Genomic DNA, 20625 nt, shown 5'->3' with positions numbered 1-20625 from the left:
AAGATGCTGTTTGATTAAAGAAGTAAATCAGTTCTCTTCTAGCCATGGATGAGCATCAATGTTGTTGTACATGGGTTGCTTTTCTTTAAGGTCTTCAGAGAGGACAGAAGAGAAGGACACTGGCAAGGGAAGCATGGAGAGGCCCTCTTGTGGGGCAGCACAACTTCAGGGACTGAAAGGAGGTTTCAGTGGCTGGAACCCCAGGACAGTAGGCTGGGCTTGCCGCCATGATGAGGACCTTGGTATTTACCTAATAACAAACCAATGGGAAGGGCTGGATCGCCTTATCAAAATTACCATCCAGCCAGTATCTCAACCCAAACATGTAGGCTCGATCCACAAAACCAGTGCGAAAGATCCACTACTCTTCATAAAGAAAATGAGACTCTGAGCATTGAAGATGAGGCAGTTTTTCAATCTTGCAAGGACTGGCACAGCCCAGAAAATAAAAAATGATGATTCACTATCAGAACACAGAAAGTAACTCTTAAGCCCTTGAACGCGGTCCCTCCCCTTCCCCATCCTCTGGGTACACAGGGGCAAGCAATACTCCTGGTGTTCTAATGTAACCCCTGCTCCTAGTTTCTTTAGCTTATTTGTTTAGCTGACCTTGATTCTGATTCTGCTTTCTGAAGACATGAGGTTGTTACACAAGTAACAGGGGCTTTGATATCTACAGACCCAGGCATGCACTGAGTCACTTCACAGCTTGTAAATTCCCACCCTGGATTAAGAAATCTAAATGGAAAAAGCAGGGCGTGATGGCTCATGCCTTTAATCCCAGCACTCAGGAGGCAGAGGTAGGAGGATCATGAGTTTGAGGCCACTCTGAGACCCCATAGTGAATTTCAGGCCAGTCTGAGCTACAGTGAGACCCAATCTTGAAGAAGAAGAAAAAAAATCTAAATGTGGGCTGGAGAGATGGCTTAGCGGTTAAGCGCTTGCCTGTGAAGCCTAAGGACCCCGGTTCAAGGCTCAGTTCCCCAGGTCCCACGTTAGCCAGATGCACAAGGGGGCGCACGCGTCTGGAGTTCGTTTGCAGTGGCTGGAAGCCCTGGCGCGCCCATTCTATCTCTCTCCCTCTATCTGTCTTTCTCCCTGTGTCTGTTGCTCTCAAATAAATAAATAAAAAATGAACAAAAATTATTTAAAAAAAAAATCTAAATGGTTGGTGTTCAGTACTTCTGGTTTGTTAAGCCTGTAAACTCAAATCTTATGTGAGGTGTGTGTGTGTGTGTGTGTGTGTGTGTGTGTGTGTGTGTGTATGTGTATGTATGTATATATATATGTAACCATTATCAAATTCTTATTTCTTATACATCTTTTCTATCCCCAGGCGGGACCCATGTGTAATCCATGGCTGACTTCTGTCTGTTCCACCCTTGAAATATTTCTGGAGTTCATTACGTTCTTCATCTCTACCACCACACCATTTTTTCTTGCTGAGCTCTAGTGCCCCTACTGCCTGTTCTCCACAGGATGTGATGGGTTTTGAACACTAGTGGGATCGTGTCTCTCCTCCACCTAAACTCCAGGGATCCAGGGTAAATGAATTTGCGAGCGACTCATGGCAGACTTAGTCCCCTGGTCTTTGATCTGTCCAGTAGCAGACAGGGACTAAAATGTGGGCACTTCTTCTGGGGAAAGGTATTCTTGTGCATCAAAAGACCCCTCGGTGCTGGAGAGATGGCTCAGTGATTAAAGGCGCTTGCTTGCAAAGCTTACTGGCCTAGGGTTCATTTCCACAGGACTCACGTAAAGCCAGATGCATAAGGTAGCTTGTGCATCTGGAGTTCATTTGCAGTGATAAGGAGCCTATTCGCTCTTTCCATCTCTCTCTTCTTACAAATAATAAATAAAACTATTTAAGGACCAGGCATAGTGGCACATGCCTTTAAACTCAGCACTCAGGAGGCAGAGGTAGGAGGATCTCTATGAACTCAAGGCCAGCCTGGAACTACAGAGTGAGTTCCAGGTCTGCTTGGGACAGAGTGAGATCTTACCTTGAAAAACAAAACATTTTATAAATAAAATTTTTAAAAGAGATCTCTGGAAGGAAAGGGTATTTTTGCTAGACACTAGCAACAGCCATCTTGCTACAGTCTAGAGACTGTAGGGCTTGGCCCATGAGAGCCCCTTAATCTGTAAGCCAATTGGAGTTGGGCTTTTGGCATATGCAGGAGCAAGAACTCTGAAATTAGAATTGTCTGAGATGCATCCAGTGCTAGGTGGTATCCTGATGGATAAGCATGTGGGAAAACCTCAGTGGAGAGGTGTAAGAGGAGAAACATGGATGTGAGCAGACTCCCGGTAGGCACAGCTGAATCTTGGAGAAGGGATTACCTTCCAGGACACCCTGTAGAAAAGACTAGGAGTACACAGGCCAAATTAATTGGAAGATGGAGTCACTTGTGTTGGGGGTGTTCAGATCTGTTTGGTGACATGAGATTGGAGGCTTCAAAGCCAATGGCAGCCTTCACAGACTTGGGCTGGAGAGACAGACATGAGGAGGCCAGAAAACGGTTTCTTGAAGGTCAGGTGAGGTCTTTTTAAAATATATATATATTTTAGTCTTATTCATTTGAGAGAGACACACAGAGCTCCAGCGGCTGCAAAGGAACTCCAGACTCATGCATGATGGTGATGTGCAGTTGGCTTACGTGGGTCCTGGGGAATCGAACCTGGGTCATTTGGTTTTGCAGGCAAGTGCCTTAACTGCTAAGCCATCTCTCTAGTCCAAACCTGATGTTTTACTGATCGCGACATGGACCCTTTCCGAGGTACCTGAGTAGTAAAGGTTCACTCGTGGTAAAGGGTTTTCAGGTCAAATTAGGGCCCGGAGCTGCGCATGGCCCTGGGAACTTGTGACACTCGTGGATTGCCCGTACTCACGCCACCCCCACTCGGATGGCGGGGGACACGACCGTCTTCTCAAACGCTCCCCGGTGGCAAGTTTGGCTCTGGTCCCCTACTTCAGCTGTGGAAATGGGCGTTCCTCCACGTCACGAAAAGCGTTCCAGAGACCGGACAGCTAGCCCAGCCCGTCCCGTGGCAGCCGTGGAAGCCCGGCTGCACCCGACGTGGCGGCGGGACCGAGCGGCCGCCCCGTGCGTGACGCTGGTCACGCAGGCCCGCTGCAGTCCTTCCACGGACCGCCGGCGCCCGCCGCAGGGAATCCGCAATCTCAGCCCCGGAATGGCTACGGGCCGCGGCGGCTAGGGGCGGGTATCCACGGTGACCGGCGGACGCCGCGGCCAATGGTGTCCGGGGACCTGTTTTATTCCGCCCCGTGCTTCCCCAGGGGCTGAACACTTCCTTGACAGACAGCTCGCCCCCGGGGCTGTTACGTAAGGGGCGGGTCAAGCGCGGCCCCACCCAGGCTGAGCTGATTTGATTGGCAGGATGGACTGTCGTCTCTCCACGCCCCCCGGAAGAGCGCCTTTGATGGATAGGTAGGCAGCCACTTGGCGCCAGGAAGGCTGGGCGGAAGCGCCGGGCGGGGGGCGGGGTCGGGGGCGGGGCCCGGCGCCGAGGGCCGGGTGGGCTGGGTCGGGGCAGGGCGGGGCGGAGCGGAGCGGGGAGCGGCAGGGGCTGGGCTGCGCTGCAGCCAGAGATGCTGTCGGGCCGCCGAGGCGCTCGGCAGCCGAGAACCCCACATTAAGGGCACCGAGGTGGAGGGGCACTGCCTAGCCGGCAGGTAGGTATTTAGAGGGCGACGAGTCTGTTAAGCCTAAGTCGCTGGCGTCTTTGGGCCCGGCATTTGTCTGCCCTAGGGGGTGAGCTCGATTGAACGGCGACGGCGGCCGCGCTGGGACACAGGGGCGGGGCCCGGGCACCTGTGCGCGTTTACAGGCACCTGCTGCGCTGCGGCCTCTGCTCACCTTCGCCCCGTGGCGGCCGCGGCGTGAGCTGGGACGGTCGGGCCCTAGAGAGAGGCGGGCCCGGCTGGCGCTCGGGTGCCCGACGGCCCCTCCAGGCCCGGGCCCCCTTCGTCCTGCTCCCTAGCTGAGGGGGACGGTCGCGGAGCCCTCAGTCCCCACCCGAAAGGCTCGCGGGCCCCAGCCAGTGTCGAGCTAGCCAAGAGACCAGGACACGGCTCTCGCCTTGCATCACCTTGGAGACAGGTTTGTCCAGATTCTCTGCGTGCTCGTGCCCCAGGCGTGGGTGCCCATCCCAGCCTGCTGGCTGTCCCCAACGAGCCTGGTCTGTTTACGTCTTCTCCCTGGGTTCTGTCTTGTCACCTCTTAACGTTGAATTTTGTAAACCCATTTGATGATGTATTAAGTTAGTGCCTGTGGAGGCACTGTGTCATAGAGGAAGCAGCCGGTACGTGGCTTGTGCCAGGTACCTATCATTGCACAAGGCGAACATACCGATTTCTCAGTTGTGTGATGTAAAGGCAAGGAATTGTGTTGAATCTGAAGTTGCTTCCTGAGGACAAGGATGTAGCCTGTTTCCCTTCCACCTGTATCACTCATTCCTATGGGACCGTGTCATACTGTGCCAGTAGTAGGCTACACATCTAATAAATGGGTAGCTTATGTCTGAAACATTGAACATTGAGTTTAAAAGGAATACATCGCAGCGGGGGCCGGGTAGTAGCCCATGAAATGCCTCTTGCTTGAAGACAGGAAGATCTGAGGGATGGCAAGGTTGATTCAGTTCTCAAAGAATTACAATGTGAGCACTTTACAGGCAATTACTGCCAACCAGTGAATTGGGGATTAGTACTGTCTGCCAAAGGGTAGGGTCCCCCCATCCCCAGCCCAGTTGAAGCAGGGTGTCCTGGGTCTAAGATAGTAGACTGCTGATCATAAAAGGTCAGTGTTGGTTTTGTGTGAGCCAAACAGGAGTGTGCCCCTACCACACACATTTTTGTTTGTTTGTTTGGTTTTGTTTTTTGAGGTATGTCTCATTCTAGCCCTGGCTAAACTGGAATTCACTCTGTAGTCTCAGGGTTGTCTCCATCTCATGGTGATCCCCCCTTCACACACCACATTTTGATGTCACAGCTATTGTGTCAGTACCCTTTGCCAGGTTTGCAGTCTTTCTACTTACTGGATGCAAGTCAACAGGCCAGTGAAGAGCTAGGGTTCCCATCCTCTGATTTAATTACTGGGTGGCATTATTTCTGAGAAGCAGCACAGCAGTAATGGGCACTGCTGGGGTGGCAGCTGGTACCCACCCATGTAAGCAAACAGATCGCTGCTGATTCCACACTTGGTCCATGATTTTGGGCCGAGGTTTGATACTTTTCCCTCCAACCTTTGCAGCCACACAAACAGGAACTCAGGGCAGCTATGCTTTAAACACAGCAGCGCCTTGGGGAGATGGCTTTCCAACTGGGGCTAGGTTGGCTGCTGTCCCTTTGCTGCTTGCTTTGTATATTTAGTAAATGACCCACTGACTTTGTGACCTTGTAGGAATGTTTTCTTATTTATCCACTAATGCAGCTTCAAGCATATGCCTTGTTTGTGAAATGTCCCTTTCATACCCTTACTTGCTGGCAATTTCTAAGTACTAGAGAACTGACTTATTTTTAGAATTGTCCCCCCCCAAAAAAGGGAGGGGGATGCTGGAGAGATAGCTTAGTGATTAAGGTACTTGCCTGCAAAGCCGAAATACCCAGGTTTGATTCCCCAAGACCCACAGATATACAAGGTGGCACATGTGCCTGGAGTTCATTAGGAGGAGCTAGAGGCCCTGGTACACCCATTCTCTATGTGCTTCTTTCTCTTTCTCAAATAAATAAATTTTAAAAAAAGGTGTCTGGGGCTGGAGAGATGGCTTAGCAGTTACGGTGTTTGCATGCAAAGCTTAAAACTTTGGGTTTGATTCCCCAGAACGCATGTAAGCCAGATGCACAAAGTGGTGCATGTGTCTGGAATTTGTTTGCAGTGGCTAGAGGCCTTGGTGTGTCCATTTTCTCTGTCTAGTAATAATTTTAAAAAAATTTAGGGGCTGGAGAGATGGCTTAATGTTTAAGGTGCTTGCCTGCAAAGCCTAAGGACTGAACCACTGCAAACCAACTCCAGACACATGTGCTACCTTGTGCATTTGGTGTTTGTGGGTCCTAGGGAATCGAACCTGGGTCCTTAGGCTTTGCAGGCAAGTGCCTTAACTGCTATACCATCTCTCCAGCCCCCACCTGGAATCTTTATCAGCTATGAGCCTAGGAATAGGGATACCACTTTTTTTTTTACATTTAAAAAAATTTTTATTTATTTATTTGAGAGTGACAGGGAAAGAGGCAGATAGAGAAAATGGGTGTGCGAGGGCCACCAGCCACTACAAATGAACTCCAGACATTTGCAGCACCTTGTGCATCTGGCCAGTGTGGGTCCTGGGGACTGGAGTTTTGAACCGGGGTCCTTAAGCTTCACAGGCATGCACTTAACCTCTAAGCCGTCTCTCCAGCCTGGGTTACCATTTTTGTGTAGGTGGTTTGGGATATTTGGTATCTGGCTTTGCTGTTAGTTGATGTCTAGAATTCAGCTGTGTGCTGTAGTTGATGTCTTCAGAATTTCTGCTACTAAAGGTGAATGTTGTCATTTTATAATCTGAATGTGGGCTAAGGGTCCAGTCCACAGGTGGTGATGTGTGTGTGTGTGTCTGTCTTTCTCTCCCTGGGTTTGTTATGTGACCCAAACTGGTCTCAAACTCCTGCCTATGCTCCTCACATACTGGGATTACCACACTTGACTATGATACACAGATTCTTGTACACATCTACAGGTGTGAGAGGAATTGGAGCCTGAAGGGAGTTCTGAGGTGGCCTGAAGACATGTCCTAGGGTTTTGGAAAACTGTATGACATATAACATGATAGATAGCTATAGTACGCCAGGCCTTGTTTTCAACCATTCTCTCAGCCTTAACTGTTGGTATTGGTGTGTGTGTGTTTCCATCTTGTTCAAGGCAGAGTGGACACTGAGGCCAGAAGAGTTGGATGACACAGACCACTGAATCTGCTGGGAGTACACGTTATGAACCCTTTGTGGAGCATGTCTGCAGGTCCTGTGCGCAAAGTAGGTACAGTCAATAAGTGTAGCAGCTCTGGCAGGAAAGACTCAAAAGGAAGGCTAACGGAATCTATATTAAGGTCACCTGTAATCTTTGCATAATGATTTTGTCCATTAAAGCCAGTTTCTCAAGCTTGACATTGCATGCCAAACAGAAACTCTTGCAATCACTATTCTATTTATACATGATTAAATTTGTAACTATAAGCTTTTCAAATTTGTGAAAAGAGCTTCTCTGTTTAAATTCCAAGATTGACTGGTTTAGAGAAGCTTTTAGAAAGTCAGTCCAATCAAGTCTACTTAGACTTAGATGAAATTAATTGTTCTACATAAAATTTCTGTCCTTGTTTATTTGTCTGTCTGTTGATACAAAATCTTGCTATATAACCCTGACTAGTCTAACCCATACTATGTGGCCCAGGCTGGCCTTGAACTCACCATTCTCCTTCCCTTACCTGGGATTACATGTGTGAACACCATCGCCAAATTTTATATGAAATTTAAAAAAATTCCTTGAGGAAATCTTAAAATATAAATATGTCTATTTTTTATTTTATAAATACAAAATAGAATTAGCCCTTAATTTTATTTGTAAGACAACACAACTATTATCTTTTTTCTATGTATATAATATTCAATTTTTAAAAACATTATTTATTTGTTTATTTGAGAGAGAGAGAAAGGGAGAGAATGGGCATGCCAGGGCCTCCTCTGCAAACGTACTCCACATGCATGTACCCCTATGTATCTGGTTTATGTGGGTCCTGCAGAATCAATCTAGGATCCTTTGGCTTTGTAAGCAAATGCCTTAACTGCTAAGCCATCCCTCCAGCCCTAATATTCAGTTTTTATACAGAGAAGTAAATAGCCTTTGGTCACACTCAAAAATGTACTAATGAAATGCTAGCTTATTTTCTGGTCATGTGACTGACTTTATGCTGTTGGTATTCCATATGTGGTAACATACCAGAATCAGACCCAAGCAACTGAGATAATAGCTTCATTTTCTTTGTTTCCAAGTGGTAACATCAAGTAGTACGTTCATTTATTCACACAATTCTGAACAAGTTAGCACCTGCCATTTTACAGCATCTGTATGTGCAATGGGCATCCCTGACCGTACTCCGTTTCTAATGGCTTGGTGACCCCTGGCCTCTTTGGGGGTCATAGGCGAGTGCATTTTTTCTTGTTTAAGAGTATGTTTGCCGGGCGTGGTGGCGCACGCCTTTAATCCCAGCACTCAGGAGGCAGAGGTAGGAGGATCGCCATGAGTTCAAGGCACCCTGAGACTACATAGTGAATTTCAGGTCAGCCTGGGCTAGAGTGAGACCCTACCTCGAAAAATCTAAAAACAAAAAACAAAAAAAAAGAGTATGTTGTATTCTTCTAACAGGACGCAGCTAATGAGTTTCCTAGTGCTGTTTTGGTTTTGCTCACTTATTATATGACCTGCTTGATCATGCTGTGAGAATCTCCATTGTGAAAGAGTAATCCCAACTCTTATGTTGAAGTCCTGAGAATTTATTCTGTGATTAAGAGTATCACACATAGTCTCACAGCTTTCTCTTGAATAGCGATCTGATGGGGATGAGAAAACGTTAACAACAGGCGATGTGAAAACTAGTCCTCCACGAAGTGCACCAAAAAAACAGCTGCCTTCTATTCCCAAAAATGCTTTGCCCATCACGAAGCCTACATCTCCTGCCCCGGCAGTACAGTCAACAAATGGCACACATGCATCTTACGGACCCTTCTACCTGGAGTACTCACTTCTTGCAGAATTGTAAGTTCCTAATCAATTGGTTCCATTACAAATGTGATCCTTGAAGGTGGGGAAATGACATAAATTTCATGGACTCATAATTTAATCTTAAAGGCCAAACTCCTCTCATTAAAAAAAAAAAAATTATTTGGGCTAGAGAGATGGCTTAGCAATTAAGTGCTTGCCTGTGAAGCCTAAGGACCCCGGTTCGAGGCTCGGTTCCCCAGGTCCCACATTAGCCAGATGCACAAGGGGGCGCACACATCTGGAGTTCGTTTGCAGAGGCTGGAAGCCCTGGCACGCCCATTCTCTCTCTCCCTCTGTCTTTCTCTCTGTGTCTGTTGCTCTCAAATAAATAAATAAAAGGGCTGGAGAGATGGCTTAGCGGTTAAGCGCTTGCCTGTGAAGCCTAAGGACCCTGGTTCGAGGCTCGGTTCCCCAGGTCCCACGTTAGCCAGATGCACAAGGGGGCGCATGCGTCTGGAGTTCGTTTGCAGAGGCTGGAAGCCCTGGCGCGCCCATTCTCTCTCTTTCCCTCTATCTGTCTTTCTCTCTGTTTCTGTCGCTCTCAAATAAATGAATAAAAAATTTTTAAAAATATTAAAAAATAAATAAATAAAAAATAAAAATAAAAAAAATATTTATTTGCAAGCAGAGAGAGAGAGATGAGAGACAGACTCAGAGAATGGGCACACCAGGGCCTCTAGCTTCTGTACACAACTCCAGGTGCATGTGCTACTGTGCCTCTGGCTTTATGTGGGTACTGGGTAATCAAACCCAATTTGTTAGGTTTTGCAGGCAAGTACCTTAACCCCTGAGCAATCTCTCCAGCCCCCTTCTCCCGCTTTTTCCTCTTGGAAAGTACGAAAGAAACAGATTTCTGGAAAACCCATAGTGGATTAGAAACCTAATAGCTTAATTTTGGTCTCCCTTTCTATGAAGCATTTCACCTAGAGGCTTCTGAGGATGGGCAGTAGCTGGGTGGCAGTCTCTTGGGTCACACCTATTGGGAAGAATGGGCTCCATTTTGGTTCCCACGTGTTAGGAAGCATCCTGACAGACTGAGGTGGTCCAGGTAAGAAAGGGTTAGGAAGACAGATATTCAGTGTTAGTAGGTGAAGGAAGTAGAAGTGCTGGCTTGAAGAAGAAAACACAGGAAGTACTTATTAAAGCTGCCATCGTGCATTTGCAGGTCTTCTATTAGAAGGGATTTGACTTACTTGGTGTGCTCCTCAAAGGTGGGGATTGGCTTCTATACAAAGTGAAAGCTTTGGGTCCACCCTTCATCTAACATTGTACCAGCCTCTAGAGAGCAATAGTTGAGTGCAGCAGAGCTGGTAGTGGTGATACAGTGCTGGTCACATGGAAGGGCTCAAGTATCACACTTTCAGAAGGTGTTTATTTGGACCATTTGTTAAAAAGAAAGCATGGCCCAGCATGTAGCATACACCTTTAATCCCAGTACTCGAGAGGCTAAGGTGGGAAGATTGCCATGAGCCTGAGGCCAGCCTGGACTACAGAGTGAGTTCCAGGTCAGCATAGGCTACAGTGAGACTCTGCTTCAAAATAAGATTTAAAAAAAATAAGTTTATATAATTTATTCTTAATTCCCATCATTTAAAAATGACTCTGTAAACTGGCTGTGGTGGCGCATGCCTTTAATCCCAGCACCTGGGAGGCAGAGATAGGAGGATTGCTGTTAGTTCAAGGTCACTCTGAGAGTACATAGTGAATTCTAGGTCAGCCTGTGCTAGAGAGAGAAACCAAAACAATCATTTTAAATATCTTGATCCCTCCCCCAAGTGTACTAATGGTGTAGTGATCAGAGGGACTGAGACTCTAGTGTAGTTGCTGGGTGTGATTTGATGGCAATGGTTCTTTCAGCTTTATAATGAAGGCTTTGTGTCTGAGTGAGCCAGTGAGGTGGATAGCCTCTTATTGTGGTGTTTAAAAGTCTGCTGTGTTACACAATTGCCTTCTTTGGCAATCCTCACTGAAGTAGCTGTATCTGCTAGCCATACCACTGTTGATTTGTTAAATTTTAGTGACAAAAATGGAATGGACCCACATCATATGATGCCTCATGCCTGTAGTTCCAGCACCAAAGTTGAGGCAGGAAGATCTGCCATTAGTTTGAGGTCAGCTTAGTATATGTAGATAACTTAGAAAATACTTAAATAGAGAAATAAATTTGATGGCAAAGTTGGACATGGCAGTTCACACCTTTAATCCCAGTACTCTGGTGGCAAGGTAGGAGAAGTACTCTTGAGTTCAAGGCCAACCTGGTGTGACAGAGGTTCCAGGTCATCCTGGGCTAGAGAGACCTGTCTTGCAAACAAAAAACAAAGGCCCAATACACTATTTCTCAGTGCAGTTAAGGATTGTCAGGTGAAGGTGTTTTTTGTTTCGTTTTTGAGGTAGGGTCTCACTCTGGCCCCGGCTGACCTGGAATTCACTATGTAATCTCAGAGTGGCCTCGAACTCACGGCAGTCCTCCTACCTCTGCCTCCCGAGTGGTGGGATTAAAGGTGTGAGCCACCATGCCTGGCATGGTAAAGGTGCTTTAAGGGCCTTGGCCAACATTTTTTTCAAGGTCAGATCTCAGCTCATGGCTGCAGCTGAAAGGAACACAGCATAATGGCTGTTAGTGGGTCACCAAGAAAGCCTTTTTGTCAAGACACTCATCTGTCTTTGTCAGCACCCACTGTTCTCACTTTCTGGCAAGGCCCAATGTTCCAGTATCTGAGTGAAGGAGTTTTGGGGAATGAATAGTGTGAGAGTGCACAGTGATACCTGCACCAGATCTAGACTCTGCCCTGCAGGATGTGATAAGTCAGCCTCAAAGAACACCAAGTTGTGGCAAGTACATGGGCTTGGAGCTTAGTACCTAAGGTGGCAACTAAAGTGTTTGTAGGGCTGGAGAGATGGCTTAGCGGTTAAGGTACTTGCCTAAGCCAAAGGACATAGGTTTGATTCCCCAGGACCCATGTATACCAGATGCACAAGGTGGCGTGCATATGTCTGGAGTTTATTTGCAGTGGCTGAAGGCCCTGGTATGCCCATTCTCTCTTTCTCTCTGCTTCTCTCTCTCTCAAATAAAATAAAAGTTTTTAAAAAGAGTCTTTTAAATTTAGTAGTATAAATGTATAATGTACTGAAGCCCAAAAGGAAAATTGCATTTTAATAGTAAAAATAACTTTATGTATGTGTGTGCACTATGATTTATAGTGATAAAAGCAATAATTTTATAAATGTTTGCATTTAGCACAAATTTAATATCCCAAGTGTAAGCAAAAGTTGTTCAGAGCTACTTGCAGCCAGATTTCTAAGATGATAGTTTGCAAAACGGGTTTCTGGGTCCCATGGTTGGCTCACGAGTTTCTTTGTGGGCTGGTTGTGAAGCTAGCAAGTGGGTGGTGGTCAGGATGCTCAGAGTGTGTCAGGAGAGAGGCTGGGGTGATTCGGCTGACCCTTAAGTGCTGCTGTTGTGTCACAGGAAATGAATGTGGGATGATTTGGTCTGTGTCACTGACATATAAACTTCTTCCTATGCTGCTTTTGTTTCAGTACCCTGGTTGTGAAGCAGAAGTTGCCAGGTGTCTATATACAGCCATCTTACCGCTCTGCATTAAGTAAGATAAGGATTCAATCTTAACTTATGGAATGTTTGTTCTGTGACACAGATTAGGCTTTCAGCGTGGTGGTTGTTTTTTTGCAGTGTGGTTTGGAGTAATATTCATACGGCACGGGCTGTATCAGGATGGCGTGTTCAAGTTTACAGTTTATATCCCTGATAACTATCCAGATGGTGACTGTCCAGTAAGTAGGACATGCAGCTGGGCTTTGGGCGGAGTTTCATTCAGTGAGGGGTAGTTCAGGCTTACTGATTTCTTGGTTCTGCTCCTGACACAACCCTTTAACAAATGTGGGTCTCCCTGTAGCCTTTCAAGGAGGATCTGGTGCTTTGTTACATCTCCAGCCACACTGTCCTCTATCTGTAGCTTCATCTTATTTCCTCAGGGGTGTAGGGGAGGCTTGGGGCTGTGCTGCACCACTCGTGGTATGACTGGAGGTGCCATGCTACAAGGGATGAGAGAGCCCCCCATCCCCATAAAAGAACTTATATTCTAGGAAAATGGTTGTAGTAGTGAAGGACCCATCTTGGAACATATCTGTGACATGAATATTACAGCTACATTACCCTTATTTGTGACTATCTCTGTGGGTCTAATAAGCATCACTACATCCATTAAGACATGTCTTTCTTTACAAATAGCGCTTGGTGTTTGATATTCCCGTCTTTCACCCGCTAGTTGATCCCACCTCAGGTGAACTGGATGTGAAGAGAGCATTTGCAAAGTGGAGGTTAGTACATCAGTGCAGCTTCTAGCAACAAAGACAACAGGAACAAGCCATGGTAATCGTGCTTTGTTTCCCTGCAGGCGGAACCATAACCATATTTGGCAAGTTTTAATGTACGCAAGGAGAGTTTTCTACAAGATCGACACAACGAGCCCCCTAAACCCAGAAGCTGCAGTACTGTATGTAACTTGAGCTTTCTTTAAGATAAGTTTTTTAATGTAGCTAAGTAAGTTTGTAAATTCTTGATTTAACTTTCAACAGGTATGAAAAAGATGTTCAGCTTTTTAAAAGTAAAGTGGTTGACAGTGTTAAAGTATGTACTGCTCGTTTGTTTGACCAGCCGAAAATAGAAGATCCCTACGCAATTAGGTAAGTGGTAACATCTAGTCCTTTAATGAGGCTTTAGAAGAAACATGTATTAGCCTACAGTTTTTATCATTCTTAGCTTCTGATGCTACTTCGGCTCTGGCCTTACACGTCCTACACACTGTGCCAGCAGTAAGGTATTAGTGCTCACTCATTTCCATGGGAGGACTTTTTTGGTAGGTCTTTTTTGGTAGGTCGTGTTTGCTGCTGTCCCCTTAAACTGCTATCGCCCTGTCAATATTCACATTGGGTGAAGAGGGAGAATGGCAGGCTCCTATTTGATCATGGGAAGTTACATCTGCAAGAGTTTGCAGAACTAGTGATTTTGCTGTGCAGGACATTGGCATTGCTGGGGTGGGATGAAATATACTAATGGATTATAAGAGGTTGTTATCAGGTAGACAACAACATATGTATGTTTGCAACTAATTAAACATTACTCTTTAAAAATGCTCTCAATTTTTTAAATTACCTTAATTGTTGGGAAAATGGCTGTTTTCACATCTAGAAAGCCATAACCACTTCTAACATTTGTCCTTTAAGCTTTTCTCCATGGAACCCTTCTGTACATGATGAAGCCAGAGAGAAGATGCTGACTCAGAAAGTGAGTAGGCAATCATCTTTGAAATAGCTCTCCCAATGTTTCTTTTCTAAAGTGTCTTTATTGGAGACCACCATTTATGAACAGCTCACTTTCAGGGAAACTAGTTTATATGTTGAACTCTCCTATTTTTAATTTTTTTTTTATTTTGTTTTTATTTATTTATTTGAGAGTGACAGAGAGAGACAGAGAGAGAGAGAAAATGGGTGCGCCAGGGCCTCCGGCCACTGCAAACAAACTCCAGATGCCTGTGTCCCCTTGTACATCTGGCTAACGTGGGTTCTGGGGAATCCAGTCCTTAGGCTTCACAGGCAAGCACTTAACCGCTAAGCCATCTCTCCAGCCCCTGAACTCTTTTTTTAAAAAAATATGTATTTTATTTTTATTTATTTGGGAGTGAGAGAGAGGCATATAGATAGATAAAATGGGCATGCCAGGACCTCCAGCCACTGCAAACAAACTCCAGATGCATGTGTCATCTTGTGCATCTGGCTTATGTTTGTCCTGGGGAATTGTACCTTGAGTCCTTTGGCTTTGCAGGTAAGCACCTTACCACCAGGCAATCTCTCCAGCCTCGTCCCCCCCCCCCCCCGTTTTTTAATGTCTGTTTTGAATTGTGCCTAGAAGAAGCCTGACGAGCAGCACAATAAGAGTGTTCATGTTGCTGGCCTTTCATGGGTAAAGCCTGGCTCAGTACAACCTTTCAGTAAAGAAGAGAAGACAGCAACAACTTAAGAGACGGCAAATCTGGTGCACCGCGCACTTTCCTGCTGGACTCTGGCCTAGTTCAAGCTGACTAATGGCGAAGGACTGCCTGAAGAGTAAATGCGTAACAGTGACTGTTCTCGGCGTTGTCCATGGATTCGTAGGTTCTAACAGCAGGGTGTGGAAGGCCCTCATTAAGTAATGCGTTACTTCTGACAGAAGTGTCTTAGGCTGGCTATCTAGTTCAGTACTCCAAATTGTTGGGGACCTTGAGGCTTAAGTATTTTTCTGAATATGATGCTAGAGGTAAGTTGTGTTTACTTAAACTAATAGAGTGGAGAAAAACCAGCCCTCTGTAATAGTTTGCAAGGTGGTGTTTTCGGTTGTACATATGTTAGGATATGGACAGGAAAGGTGTAGAGAGAGCAGGTTCCGGAGCTCAGCACTTTGAAGTGGAAGAATGTGTGATTTCAGTCTTCAGCCTACTGTCTTACCGATCGATAAACTACTATCTCCGAGAAACATTAGAAAAGTGGGGGGAAACCAGAATGCTTGTTCATGGTTTGTTTTTTTTTAAAGCAAATTATTGTATTTTTATGGTAAATGGGAGAAAAAAGTGTTGAAACGGTTTTTAATGAGTCAGATATTTAAATGATGAATGACTAATGTAGTAGTGATAAAATAAACCAATAAATGATTGTTTTTGTCATTTATGCAGAAAACTAAAGATTCTTTCTCAAAAATAACTAAACAAATACTAATTTATAAATGCTTTATTGAAAAATACACTTATTTTCATATAAAATTACAGTAGCAGTATCTTGAGAGGTTTTATAAATATTTTTGCAGAACACTATTCTAATTGAACAGTGTAAATTCTATATTTCTTTTAGAGCAATATGAAGTTACCCAGTAACTTTGTTTATATTGATTCAATTTACAATTGAATTTTTCCCTAATACTATTAATTCAACTTTAAAATTGCTGGAACAATAATGATTAATAAAGGTATATATAGATAATTCAGTAGCTGTTAAATAATTTTCTAATTTGTATCAATGGTACTGTGTACTATTAACAACCTAAATTCTCCAACCTATTTTATTAACTTCCAGGAACACACCCAAAGATTCTTTCTTTTGGATAACTACCTCCTAAAGGAAGAGGTCATAATTTTTCTTATTAATCCCCTCTATTCAACCTGATTTAGAATCTTTGCTTAGCTGGATGATTTCTACAGAACAACAACAACAACAACCCGAACTGGAGAATTTAAAACATATGCCCAAAAGGTGGCTACTAGGGCATTAACAGTTTTTTAAAAAAGTACAAAAGCATTAAAGAAAATATTGACTGTTTAGCCTAGAAGTTTTGTACCTAATAAAGTTCACATTTTAGAAAGTGCCATCATAAATATACAGCAAAATCTGGATTACAAAATCATGCATTTACAGCCCTAAAGTGCCACCACAGATATAGGTTCATTCAGACATTGCACCACTGTCACACCTTAGCACACTGACTGGGGAAGGAGGGACAAGAGACTTGGACTAGTGCCTGGAACCACCAAATCTGCACCATGTCCTCGGTTCTTTCTCTCACGAATGTAAGTTACAAACTCCTACCAAGTGTTTTAGGACAAAACTGCCAAAGTTTGTCTTTTCATGAAGACTAGAGCTGACCACTTGTGGGTAAGAAAGGACTTGAAATACAATTCCTGTACTGTACAGGAGTGTGTTAACAGAGGTCTCTCACAGATGTCCATTTTGTTCTCTACAGTACTTATAAAAGTCTGCAGAAGAGTTAAAAATCCAAATTTGGATTCTGAACAGTATTGAAGGAAAGCACTATGCAGGGGAAAAGGCAACTGGGATATATTAAAGTATCCCAAGGATACCAAGAGTAAGTCTTAATTTATCACCAAACTGTCCTTCTTTTCCTTCCTTCCTTCCTTTCATTTTTTGAGACAGGGTCTTAGGTAGCTCAGGCTAGCCTTGAGTTAATCCTACCCCCCCCACCCCTTTCCTTCACCTACCAAATACTTTATTGTGCTGAGGAGATGGCTCAGTGGTTAAAAGCGCTTCCAAGTGCTGAGATTAAAGGCATGTGCCATCATGCCTGGCTAGTTCATTCCTGTTTCTAACAGACTCTAAATCAATTGCTGGATTAAGGGAAAAGGCTCCATGATCTAGCATGCATTACTGCAGCTAAACACAGCTCATGAACAGACAGTTTCAGTACCAAAGACTAACCTCAGTGGGAACCTCGGTCATTAGCTACATCTTGAAGACGACGTAATAAAGCAGAATGATTTTCTGGGCAGATTCTTTTAGCAGGTGATTCACTTCCATCGTCCAAGAGAATCCCTCTCTTTTTAGTTGGAGTTTCTCCTGTCCGTATCATACTGTTAATTTCTCTTAGCCTCTGGTGGGGAGAAGAGATATGAAAACTTTAAGATGCTAATACACACTGCTCAGTATTCAAGACTCTCACACAGTTTGAACCATGTTTTGAAAAAAATTTTAAATCATTTTTAGCTGGGCATGGTGGCACAAGCCTTTAATCCCAGCACTCGGGAGGCAGAGGTAGGGGGATCGCTGTGAGTTCTAGGCCACCCTGAGACTACATAGTGAATTCCAGGTCAGCCTGAGCTAGAGTGAAACCCTACCTCCAAAAACAAAAAAACAAACAAACAAACAAACAAAATCACTTTTATTTGAGTGGGGGAGAGAAACTTGGCATGCCAGGACCCCAGCCACTATAATTGAACTCCAGATCCTTGTGCCACCTTGTGCGCATGTGTGACCTTGTGTTTGCCTCACTTTTGTGTGGCTGGTTACATAGGATCTAGAGAGTGGAACACGGGTCCTTATGCCTCACAGGCAAGCACCTTAACCTCTAAGCCATCTCTCCAGCCCCATTTGAACCACCTTTACAGAAGAAAGAATCCCTATGGTATATCCTACCAACTTCACTTACCTTGCTGAGACTAAAGGGCCAGGGCACTTCTCCCTTTTTGTAAGTGCATGTGTATGTGTGCAGTCTTCGTGTGTGCAGGTGCACATGTATGAGGGTGCAGGCCAGAGGTCTTTATCACTCTGCCCTGTTTTGACATAGGCTCTCTCCCTGAGCACAGAACTCAGTTGACTTACACAAGCTAGTCAGCAAGTCCGGAAATCATCCACTCTCTGCCTACCCAGTCTTGAATTATAAGCACAAACCACCACACCTAGCATTGTTTCTGTTGGTTTTTTAAAAAATATTTTTTACCTAGAAAAAAACAAGCAATACTCACTAGTTAACAGAAGAGAGCACAGGTAGAACTGGAACCACACACACACACACAAAAAAAAGGCAAACATAAATACACACCTTTCAATAATATCTCTTAATATCAATGGCCTCAATGCCCCAACGAAAAGACATAGGTTTGCAGACTGGGTTAAAAAGCACGATCCTACAATTTGTTGTCTCCAAGAAACTCACCTTTCTACAAAGGATAGACATTATCTTAGGGTGAAAGGTTGGAAGATGGTGTTTCAAGCAAATGGGCCTAGTAAACAAGCAGGGGTTGCTATCCTAATATCGGACAAGGTAGACTTTAGTCCAACGTTAGTCAAAGATAAGGAAGGTTACTTTATATTGATTAAGGGCACACTCCAACAGGAGGACATTACAATCCTAAACATATATGCACCTAACACGGGGGCTCCCAAATTCGTCAAACAAACACTATTAGAACTAAGGTCACAGATAACACCAAACACAGTGGTGGTGGGTGACTTTAACACCCCACTCTCATCAATTGACAGGTCATCCCGGGAAAAAATAAACAGAGAGGAAACTGGACTAAATGAGGTCATAGAAGGAATGGACCTAACAGATATATACAGGACATTTCATCCAAAGACTGCAGAATATACATTCTTTTCAGCAGCACATGGAACATTCTCTAAAATAGACCATATATTAGGACACAAAGCAAATCTTAACAAATTCAGGAAAATAGAAATAATTCCTTGCATTCTATCTGACCACAATGGAATTAAACTACAAATCAGTAGCGAAAGGCTATAGAGCATACACAAAATCATGGAAACTAAACAATACACTACTAAATAATGAATGGGTCAATGAAGAAATCAAGAAAGAAATCAAAAAATTTATAGAGTCAATGATAATGAGAACACAACGTACCAAAATCTCTGGGACACAATGAAGGCAGTTCTAAGAGGTAAATTTATAGCCTTAAGTGCCTATATTAAGAAATTAGAAAGGTCACAAGTAAACGACCTAATGCTTCGCCTTAAAGCCTTGGAAAAAGAAGAACAAGGCAAACCAAAAATCAGTAGACGGGAAGAAATAATAAAGATTAGGGCAGAAATTAATGAAATAGAAACAAAAAGAACAATCCAAAGAATTAATGAAACAAAGAGTTGGTTCTTTGAAAGGATAAACAAGATTGATAAACCCTTAGCAAATCTGACCAAAAGAAAGAAGAGACGCAAATTAACAAAATCGATGAACAAGGTAACATCACAACAGATTCCAGAGAAATTCAAAAAATCATAGGGACATACTATAAAAGCATATACTCCACAAAGTATGAAAATCTGAAAGAAATGGATGATTTCCTTGATCTATATGACCTACCTAAATTAAATCAAAATGAGATTAATCACTTAAATAAACCTATAACAAACATGGAGATCCGAACAGTTATCAATAATCTCCCAACTAAAAAAAGCCCAGGCCCGAATGGATTCACTGCTGAATTTTACCAGACTTTTAAGGAAGAGCTAACACCACTGCTTCTTAAGCTTTTCCAGGAAATAGAAAAAAAAAAGGAATTCTACCAAACTCCTTCTATGAAGCCAGCATCACCCTGATACCAAAACCAGGCAAAGATAGAACAAAAAAAGAAAATTACAGACCAATCTCCCTCATGAACATAGATGCAAAAATTCTCAACAAAATATTGGCAAACAGAATACAAGAATATATCAAAAAGATCATTCACCCTAACCAAGTAGGCTTTATCCCAGAGATGCAGGGATGGTTCAACATACGCAACTCTATAAATGTAATACATTACATAAACGGGTTGAAGGACAAAAATCACATGATCATCTCATTAGACGCAAAGAAAGCATTTGACAAAACCTAACATCCCTTCATGATAAAAGTCCTACAGAGACTGGGAATAGAAGGAACATATCTCAATATAATAAAGGCTATTTATGGCAAGCCTACAGCCAACATATTACTAAATGGGGAAAAACTGGAAGCTTTTCCACTAAAATCAGGAACAAGACAAGGGTGTCCACTGTCCCCACTTTTATTTAATATAGTTTTGGAAGTCTTAGCCATAGCAATAAGGCAAGAGACACACATAAAAGGGATACAAATTGGAAAGGAAGAGATCAAGTTATTATTTGCAGATGACATGATTCCATACATAAAGGACCCTAAAGACTCTACTAGCAAACTGTTAGAGCTGATCAAAACCTACAGCAATGTAGCAGGATACAAAATAAATACACAGAAATCAGTAGCCTTCATATATGTTAACAACAAACACACAGAGGATGAAATCAGAGAATCACTCCCATTCACAATTGCATCAAAAAAAAATAAAGTACCTTGGAATAAACCTAACCAAGGAAGTAAAGAATCTCTACAATGAGAACTTTAAAACACTCATGCGAGAAATTGCAGAAGACACTAGAAACTGGAGAAACATCCCTTGTTCCTGGATTGGAAGAATCAATATTGTGAAAATGGCAATCTTACCTAAAGCAATCTACA

General features: G+C 43.7%; 2 protein-coding genes across 7 annotated transcripts in view; one reads left to right on the top strand and one right to left on the bottom strand.

The window, feature by feature from the left end:
* Positions 1-3568: 3568 nt before the first annotated feature.
* On the top strand, positions 3569-15530 carry LOC101604392 (AKT interacting protein). Of its 4 annotated transcripts, none has more exons than XM_045150461.1 (10): positions 3569-3697; positions 6922-7027; positions 8596-8804; positions 12351-12415; positions 12502-12602; positions 13060-13148; positions 13226-13324; positions 13407-13514; positions 14055-14115; positions 14740-15530. In XM_045150461.1, exons 2-10 carry the CDS (start codon positions 6986-6988, stop codon positions 14845-14847), a joined length of 882 nt encoding a protein of 293 aa, XP_045006396.1. In that variant the 5' UTR covers positions 3569-3697; positions 6922-6985; the 3' UTR covers positions 14848-15530. The 4 variants fall into 4 exon arrangements, with proteins under 4 accessions (XP_045006396.1, XP_045006385.1, XP_045006389.1 ...); XM_045150450.1 differs by having other exon boundaries at positions 14737-15530; XM_045150454.1 differs by having other exon boundaries at positions 3571-3697; positions 6918-7027; positions 14737-15530.
* A 45-nt stretch (positions 15531-15575) lies between these two features.
* Rbl2 (RB transcriptional corepressor like 2) overlaps positions 15576-20625 on the bottom strand; it is a 72692-nt gene continuing 67642 nt past the window's right edge. For all 3 annotated transcript variants that reach the window (XM_004664858.2, XM_045150434.1, XM_045150441.1), the window contains one exon: positions 15576-17241. In XM_004664858.2, coding sequence (XP_004664915.1) covers positions 17071-17241 — 171 coding nt within the window. In that variant the 3' untranslated portion in view covers positions 15576-17070. The remainder of the gene's footprint in view (positions 17242-20625) is intronic.

Source organism: Jaculus jaculus, chromosome 1, assembly GCF_020740685.1.
Source record: "Jaculus jaculus isolate mJacJac1 chromosome 1, mJacJac1.mat.Y.cur, whole genome shotgun sequence".
Lineage (NCBI taxonomy): Eukaryota > Metazoa > Chordata > Mammalia > Rodentia > Dipodidae > Jaculus > Jaculus jaculus.
The sequence above is the reverse complement of the archived record's forward strand: the minus strand, read 5'-3'. Positions and strand labels throughout refer to the sequence as shown.